General features: G+C 48.7%; 1 protein-coding gene across 9 annotated transcripts in view; it reads right to left on the minus strand.

Annotated features, from left to right (window-relative positions):
- The window catches only part of FBXO25 (F-box protein 25), a 61,169-nt gene extending 52,315 nt beyond the window's left edge, over positions 1-8,854 (minus strand). For 8 of the 9 annotated variants that reach the window (XR_006791595.3, XR_006791594.3, XM_045879565.3 and 5 more), the window contains exons 1-2: positions 8,695-8,853; positions 1,162-1,302 (exon numbers count right to left, since the gene is read on the minus strand). Coding sequence is in view for 7 of the 9 variants with exons in the window: in XM_045879565.3 (XP_045735521.1) it covers positions 1,162-1,295 (134 nt within the window). In the remaining 2 variants the exon portion in view is untranslated. Of the gene's footprint in view, positions 1-1,161; positions 1,303-8,694 lie in introns of all 9 variants that reach the window. The other variant, XM_045879564.3, reaches the window with a different exon arrangement.
- Between the last annotated feature and the right edge of the window lie 437 nt (positions 8,855-9,291).

The following is a 9,291-nucleotide window of genomic DNA, read 5'->3' on the forward strand; positions in this document are numbered from 1 at the left end:
CCAAACTGTGGAAAGAGCCGAGATGCCCTTCAACAGACGAATGGATAAAGAAGATGTGGTCCATATACACAATGGAATATTATGCAGCCATCAGAAAGGATGAAATCTTGCCATTTGCAGTGATGTGGATGGAGCTAGAAAGTATAATCCTAAGCGAAATCAGTCAGAGAAAGACAAATACCATAAAATCTCACTTACACGTGGAATTTAAGAAACAAAACAAATGAGCAAAGGGGGGATAAAAAGAGAGAGAGAGACAAACCCAGCAACAGACTCCTAACAATAGAGATACACTGCTGGTCACCAGAGGTGGTGGGGAGATGGGGGAAACAGGTGATAGGGATTGAAAAGTACACTTATCATGATGAAAAACTATAATAAAATGATAAAAAAAAATCAAATTGTCTGTCAGTTAAAAATACAGTTGATAATTATGCAAATGCCAAATAAAAACACGGACCAAAATCACCTACTTGACCCGTAACACTGAAGGAGGAGGGCCTGAGATCTCCCCACAGGCACCACCTGTGATACAGACTGCCACTCAGCACGCCAGGCTTCCGAGTCCGTGCAGTCTCTGTCATCTGGATGCACGGCTACACGACAGGGAAAGCCCCCAGCCTCCTCTGCAGCTAGTGCTCTCGCCGATGAGGGGTGCGCAAGCGCAATCACATCCCCTCCCCTTCTACCCTACTGACCGGGACGCAGATGCCGTGGGCGATGCCCCACCTCGGGACTGTGCAGAGGAGGCTACACTCAGCACGGGAACCACACAGAATGTCCTTCCATCCTGAGCACAGTCCCTACAGCAGCTCAGACTTCCAGGGGAGAAAAGCGCATTTATCCTGTGCAAGGTCTCAGACAGATGCTGCCAAAACCGATTCTCGATATCCTGAGGTTCCTCAGCTATAATATGGGGTTAACGTAATCCCTTTTTCTCAGCTTACTGGAAGGATTAAATGTCTTCAATAGAAGAAAGTAGAACCTATGGGAAGGTTCCAGACCATCTACTAGGCTCAGTCTTCAGCTAAGTAACGTGTGACTTCTCATCAGCCTTGCATATGGGCAAACTCAGCCAATGACAAATTATGGCGCTCTGTGGGGACTTCACCATACATGTGCGGCAGGCAAAGGACGGGGCTCTGTGTGGCTGTAACTTACATGCTGTGACTGATAGTACGCGGGTTAGTCTCTCTTTCCAGGTCCCGACTCCAGGATTCACATCTCTTCCAGCCATCTTCTGTCTTAATCCAGCTCCATCCAGGAGATCTCCAGTCCTGACCCAAAAATGGCATAGTTCTCCTGTAAAAGAAGTACTTTATTTTTTTTAAAGATTTTATTTTTTTATTTAATTGACAGAGAGAGAGAGAGAGAGAGAGAGAGACAGTGAGAGAGGGAACACAAGCAGGGGGAGTGGGAGAGGGAGAAGCAGGCTTCCCGCTGAGCAGGGAGCCAGATGTGGGACTCGATCCCAGGCCCCTGGGATCATGACCTGAACTGAAGGCAGACACTTAATGACTGAGCCACCAGGTGGCCCAGAAGTAATTTACTTTAAAAAATGTATGTACAATTAACAGGTTTCCTTTCACTTATTCCTTAATTTTAAAGACTAAAGTTAATGCCTCCATATAGCCTACATGCTCAGGAGAGACTGATGGTAACACAGCACCTCGGTCATACCGTCACAGCAAGAAGGACATGCGCCGGTGGACCGACTAACCCGACACGGCGTACGTCAGGACAGGCTCACCAGAGGCACCACCTCAGCTTGTACCTGCAGAGCCAGCAGGAGTCAGGGACTGAGGAAGAACAGGGAGTGGTACACCAGAGAAAACGCTCTGCACCAGAAATCAGAAGCAATGGAACATGAAACATATTCCTGGTGAGCACTGTACGTTCTTCAGTTTGGATGAAGCTTATGGTGTGAGACTGGGCGTAGGGGGTGGTGAGAAGTGAGAACGGGAAGGGATCAAGTCAAAGGACCGGACTTTCCTCTGAGGGCAGCAAGGGGGCCAGAGTGGAACTTCAGCAAGTAAAGGATTCGACGAGATTCAAGCTTTACAAAAACCTCGGGGTCACGCTGTGAGGATGGAAGCCAGAGCTGCCCAGGGCAGGGGTGGCACCGGAGGGAGGAGGAATTAGGACGGCGGCTACCGAACACTGGCCACCAGAAGGTCAAAGTGTGGCTGCATTGGAGGAGAGAGATTCCAGAAGCATTCAGGAGGCAGAGTTCAAGAGCAGTCAAGGACTTCCGTCTTGCATGCTGTCTGTCTGGCTCTCTCACGGACTCCAAGGCAGCCAGCTGCCATGTGCTCAGCTATCCCAGGGAAAGGCCCGCGGGGCAGGCGCAACGTGCCAGAAAGGCTGGATGTGTGAGGGGAAACCAAAGATAGCCAGGTTTAGCTTCTGGCACCTAGAGATGTTGATTCAGTTTTGGACAAGCCTGTTAGATTTGCTGAACCCATGGCGATAGGCACTATCCTGGAATCCATGTGGAACAATCCAGGTGTAAAAATTATGACCTTAAAAAATGATGACACAGGGCGCCTGGGTGGCTCAGTCGTTAAGCGTCTGCCTTCGGCTCAGGTCGTGATCCCAGGGTCCTGGGATCGAGCCCCGCATCGGGCTCCCTGCTCGGCGGGAAGCCTGCTTCTCCCTCTCCCACTCCCCCTGCTTGTGTTCCTGCCCTCGCTGTGTCTCTCTGTCAAATAAGTAAATAAAATCTTTAAAAAAAAAAAATGATGACACAGATATTACTACTTTCATGACGCTTGCAATTTGTTGAGAGCAAGACCTCAAATACTAGCTCTTCCATTGCCTCTCGGTCAGTGGTTCTCAACCCTTGCTGTACGTTAACATTACTGTCTTGGAAACTTTTAGAAAATAGTGTTTAGCTTCACCCCAATTAAATAGGAGTATCTGTGGGCCACGGGAGTACACAAGGGAGCTCGATAAACACTGCACGAATGAATGCATATACAGATCCATCGCTCAGGAGAGAGAGGAAGGCTGGAGGACAGGACAGGAAACTCATCAGCATTAAGGTAGAAGCCAAACCCACAGGAATGATACCACAAGAGAGAACACATGGAGCCTAGGGAAAAACTCTAAGGGACGAGGACATTTGAGGCACAAGCGGTAAATAGGAGCCAAGAAAGGGAACTGAAAAGGAAGAGCCAAAGAGGTAGGAGGAAGGGAGTAGGAAGTCAAGAGAAGAATGTATTTTAAGAAAGGAATGACTGACAGAGAGGAAAATACTTATTAACAAGCTAGCACAGTAAGAATTGACAAGTATATATTGGATTTAGCCACAAAAAAGTAGCAGATAACTCAACCAAAAATAGTTTCAAAAATGTGTTATATTAATCTCACATCCGAAGTAGACTTGGAGCATTTCGCTAATGTGGAGTATTCCTAACAGAGTACCTGAGAGAAAGAAGTTTTCAAATATAATCTCCCAACTATACTTATTACAACTAACAAAAAAACAGGCTATTAGGTAGACATTTATACTGGCTTAGAATCTGAGACAAAAAAATTAGAAGGAAATTCTAAGTCTTCAACAGTATTCCTGGGTCAACTCTAAGTGCTCCCTTCCTTAACACAATTTGTTTTCCAGGAAGAACATCTTTAACAGTCACATTTTCACTCAAATTCTTATTTTAGAAAATACTTAAAATCATTACTTAAATCTCAGCACTATTTTTGTAAGTATCATCTTTTTTTTAAAGATATTTATTTGAGACAGAGAGAGAGAAAGTGAGAGAGCACAAGCAGGGGGAGCGACAGAGGGAAAGGGAGAAGCAGGCTCCCCGCCAAGCAGGGAGCCCGACATGGGGCTCGATCCCAGGACCCTGGGATCATGACCTGAGCCGAAGGCAGACGCTTAACGACTGAGCCACCCAGGCGCCCCGAAATTTTTCTTTTTTTTTTAAGATTTTCTTTATTTATTTGACAAAGAGAGAGTGAGCATAAGCAGGGGGAGTGGGAGAGGGAGAAGCAGGCTTCCCGCCGAGCAGAGAGCCCGATGTGGGGCTCGATCCCAGGAGCCTGGGATCAGGACCTGAGCCGAAGGCAGACGCTTAACGACTGAGCCACCCAGGTGCTCCTCTTTTTTTTTTATTTTTTTTTTTAAGATTTTATTTATTTGACAGAGAGAGAGCGAGAGGGAACACAAGCAGGGGGAGTGGGAGAGGGAGAAGCAGGCTTCCCACTGGGCAGAGAGCCCGATGCGGGGCTCGATCCCAGGACCCTGGGACCATGACCTGAGCCGAAGGCAGACGCTTAACGACTGAGCCCCCAGGTGCCCCGAAATTTTTCTTTTTTTTTTAAGATTTTCTTTATTTATTTGACACAGAGAGAGACACAAGGAGAGAGGGAACACAAGCAGGGGGAGTGGGAGAGGGAGAAGCAGGCTTCCCGCTGAGCAGAGAGCCCGGTGCGGGGCTCGATCCCAGGACCCTGGGACCATGACCTGAGCCGAAGGCAGACGCTTAACGACCGAGCCGCCCGGGCGTCCCTGTAAGTATCATCCTACAGATTTGTTTCAAACTACCAATCACCCTAAAATGCAGGGGCTACTACCACGTCCGGTCAGTTCATCATTATCTAAAACTGTCTCCATTAGTATGCACTCCTACTGAAGAAGGCAAGTGCAAACCATGACAGAGAAGATGCTGCTTAAAAGGTAATTTAGTCTCATAAAACACAGACGAGAGAAGAATGTCTGTGAGGACCATCTCCGACAGTTGCCAACATGATCTCTCGGCATCATATACGATGGATTCAGGAAAACCTGTATTAAAGAAAGTGGCAACCATGCAGAACACTGCTGCACAGACCAAATATAGACTACTCCACTGACAGTCAAACACAGACCAAACATGTTATTATGCTATGTGTCCCTTCCCTGAAGGTGTACTATCTAGTCCAAGAACTAAAAAGACAACAGCCACATCTTCTTTACCCATTCATCAGTCGATGGACATTTGGGCTGTTTCTATAGTTTGGCTATCCTGGGTAACGCTGCTAGAAACATCAGGGTGCAGGTGCCCCTTCAAATCTGTATTTTTGTTTCCTTTGGGTAAATACCTAGTAGTGCAACTGCTGGGTCGTGGTGGGGGGTGGTGGGCTAGATGGGGGATGGGAATTAAGGAGGGCACTTGTGATGAGCAATGGGTGTTATACGTAAGTGATGATCACTGAATCCTACTTCTGAAAGCAAAGTTACATTATATGTTAATTACAATTTTAAAATTTTTGAAAAAATAGATAACAGAAATAAGAAAACTCACACAAATAATATACGTAAATATATTTAAAAGATTTAAAAAATGTATACATATGTACTGAATGAGCAGTAAAGCAAGAATAACTAAAAGAAATTCAGAGTAAAAAGCAGACCATTTGGGACCTCTGAAGAAAAACCAGGGCATCATCTTGGCCTTAAAGCACAGTTAGATCTTAAGTAAATGGAGAGACCAGGGGAAAAAAGTACCAATCACAGAAATGGTGGGCAAACAAACACGAGACACCTTTGAGAATAACAAACAAAATAGGCTAGCTGAAATAGAGAAATCTTTGGGAAGGTTGGTAGGCAGGCTGGAAAGGTGACCAGAAGCCAGATCATGGAAAACTTGAATGTCAAAGCTGTTTGGACTTTATTCTCCAAATAACTAAGAGTTTTGGGGCAACGTAATGATAGGAGCAGTGCTATTCTGAGAATAACCTGCCAGGTCCTGTGCGGTAGATGGAGTGGGAGAATGGAGGCAGACAGCACAGCTCAGGCAAGAGAAACTTCCTGCCAACACCTCAGCTCACAGACTTTCTAAAACATGATGACGCAGAAACACTATGCCCACTACGCCCACTCACCACTTAAGACACTTCCATTCAGGCCCCAAAAGCAACTCCTAGAACAGTTAAGCAAAGTTTTCACTGTAAAGAGTGAGCTTGGTGTTTCGAGTAATATAATCAACTCTTTTGCAACTACCTCTGTGAGAAATGAGTATGGTTAGCCTGATAGTTCAGGTGCTGTGTGTATTTATACGGATTGGAAGGAATGAAGCCCAGCCCCATGGACCATGGAAATAAAAAACAGGAATTTCCAAGGTTTTTATCTTCAACACAGATGAAAAGATTTGTTTCGCTGTAGACATGTGGATTCCATAGATTTGACATATGTTCTTTGCATCACAATGAAGCTTTATTTTAAAGTATAATCCTATACAGTTCACGAACTAAGGCAGACTCTGGAAGAAGAGTTACTGCAAACAATAACAAAAAGCCATCAAGGGAAAAGCAAGAAAAAAAGACAACGTCCAATTTGAAAAGCCTGATACCAAATTTTCAAAAATACTCCCAACCTGAGGCATCTAAATTTGCAGATTGGAAATATTACTACACTTCTGGAATGATGAACAACCCATCACTTTTTATGGAAATTTATTTATCTGTCCTGCTAAAAGACCTGAATTGCTATAACTTTATGTTTTAATTAAAATCACATATGTTTTGAAAAATTTCAAATATGAAAATAAAAGCAAAACTTACTCTTCAAAATCAAGCACAGAAGAGCACCTCCTCAAAGGGCGGCTACTCAGTTGCAAATACCTGGTAGGAATTGCAATTTCATGCACATTTCACTCTAACTGATGTCAGAGAGCATCCAGGGCTAAAGTGTTAGAGATCTTCCCTTAATCTCTGCTGTAGGGGGCATGAGGTGGAAGCACAGGACTTCTCCAAGTTGACTGGCCCGTGGGAACTCCCAAGAGAAGAGATGCAGAACCAACCAAGAAATGTCTTCCTCCAACAAGCAACCCTTCTTAGCTAATGATAATCCTAGCACACACATATTAGACCTTAGTATGAATTAGGCTTCCTCTGAACAATTTACTATCTCAGCCCCCACACTGCCCTGAAAGACAGAAAGTGTCACCATCCCCCTTTTACAGCCTTAATCCTCCATTTTATAGAAGAAACTGAGGCACAGCATCTGGCAGAGCTGGGAATCACATTTCTGAAGTGTCCAGGGCCCATATGCTCTATCCCTGTATTTTTATAACAGCAATTCGTGAGCACCCTGTGAAAAGAAAAGGTCATAGAATTGTGGGTTTTCTCAAAAAGTGTTACCTTACATTACATAAGTCACCAGATATGGTCTAATTTAATGACTGATCTAAATGAAAAGACACTAAGGAAAACATGCCGGGAAACATAGTCTAATACATTTTAAAAGGCTATGGGTACTGTGCTGTTTAAGTCAGACGACAGGACACAAACAATGAATCATGGAACACTTCATCTAAAACTAATGATGTAATGTATGGGGATTAACATAATAAATAAATAAATAAATAAATAAATAAATAAAGTCAGACGACAGGAACGTTGAGTAACCAGGACTCTGGAGTCATGATTAGGTTCACGTTCCAGACAATAAAAGCAGTAAGTGTAGACCTAACGTTAATGCCATGCATAGTACACCCAGATAAAAAGAAAGTCACAACGTAAATAATAGTTTTGTGTTTAGCAAAAATAGGTGGCAAATGAGTTTCTTTTCCCCTTATTGCTTATGTTTCAATATAAATTGAGAAAACTTTCATTGTTCTGTGATAAGAAAGAATGGTCCCCAATTTCATAAGCATTCGATCTCTTTTACTGCTTTCTTATCCTTACAAGATTTCCGAATAACTTAGGGTCAAACATGAATATGGTTTTTAAGTATGGAGGCCCTTGATCCAGAAAGAACATCAAGAAGCAGTGAACTGAGGGCTGACCATCAGAAATTTCCTGTAAGGAGGCCTGAGAGATGGTCACAGATGCTGCAAAGAAACAGAGACGAGGAAATAAACAGGGAGAAAGGCAATCTGAGGGGTATGAGTTCCTACGAAAGAATGAGAAGATGTGTCTTCTGGTTAGGGCTGGAGGATACAGATTTGGAAGAGGCAAGGAAAGCGGACTTCACAGGATTCCTTAGATGCCTGAGTTTTCAAAAATGAGTTTGAATAGGCCCACAGAGAGCAGCGGCATCCAGGAAAGAAGGGCGAAAACGAACTTATGGCGAAGAGAAGGATGCAGAGCCCCGGCATCAGCTGCCGGCGCAGGGAGGCGGGCTCTTCGAGGATGCTGGAGCCATGAACGAGGACCGAGGGCCAGGCCTGGGGAAGACGCTGGAGCCACAGAGGAGTGGGGACCGAGGGCCAGGCACGGGGAGGTCACGGAGCCACGGACGAGGGCTGGGGACCGAGGGACCGGCTTAGGGAGAAGTTGGCACCCGGGAGGGGACTGGGGACCGAGGACCAGGCAAGCGGAGGACACCGAAGCCAGGGACGGGGACCGAGTGAGAAGCTGGAGCCGCAGCCGAGGACCGGGGGACCGGGGTCGGGCCGGCAGGTGGGCGCGGACGAGGACCGGGGGGTCGGGCGGCGGGTGGGCGCGGACGAGGACCGCAGGGCGGAGGCGGCAGACGCCCCCGGGAGAAGAGGGCTCGGGCGCGCGGGGGCGGGGGGGCCGGGACGGACACGCTGGCGGGAGGGGCTCCGGGAACCGTCGGAGGCCGCGCAGCCCCCGAGGAAAGCTCCCGCGGAGCCCGAGGCCAGGGCGCGGCGAGGTCGGGCGGCGGCCGCGGGGGCCGCGCCGTGCGGCCGAGGGCCGCTCCGCCCCCTCCCGGCGCGCCCGGGCCCCCGACCCTACCTGGCGCGGGGACGGCTGGGGAGGCGGTCACCGTCCCCACCTGGAGCGCGCGCCGCCTCAGTCCCCGCCCGGAGCGCAGACGCCCTCGCTCCCCACCGGACGGCGGAGCGGAGGCTTATTGCCGGAAGTCGCCCGCCGCCTCCCGGGAGCCTGGCCAGAAGCCCCGCCCCGGGCCGCGCTGATTGGCAGGTGCGGGTCCGCGTGGCCGTGTTGCTGCGCTGCTCCCCGAGGCCGAGACGCGCGCGTGCGCAGTGGGCGCCGCGCGGCCTCCTTCCTGCGCGTGCTCCGTGGGCGCGGCTGGGCGCGCGAGCCCGCGGGCGTGGTGCGGGCGGCGCCCTCGCGTGGGCGGGCGTCCTGCCGCCTCGTGCGTCCGTGCGGGGGAAGCCGGGAGGGCCGGGCGCCGGGGGCCGTCCGCGCCGTGGTCGCCGCGCGGGTCCGCGGGTCCCAGGCCGCTGCGCCGCCCGGCCCCACGCCCGCTCCCCGAAGCAGCCTGAGCCTCGGCAGTGCGGTTTCCATTGGCCCCGAAGCTCCGTCCCGTGATCTTCGGCCCTGACCTTACGGCTCAGGCGCCCCCCGTGTTTCGAATATGCGGGTCGC

This window comes from Mirounga angustirostris, unplaced genomic scaffold (assembly GCF_029215605.1).
Source record: "Mirounga angustirostris isolate CCGP_5_RB_7025 unplaced genomic scaffold, mMirAng1.0.hap1 SCAF_2, whole genome shotgun sequence".
NCBI classification, from domain to species: Eukaryota; Metazoa; Chordata; class Mammalia; order Carnivora; family Phocidae; genus Mirounga; species Mirounga angustirostris.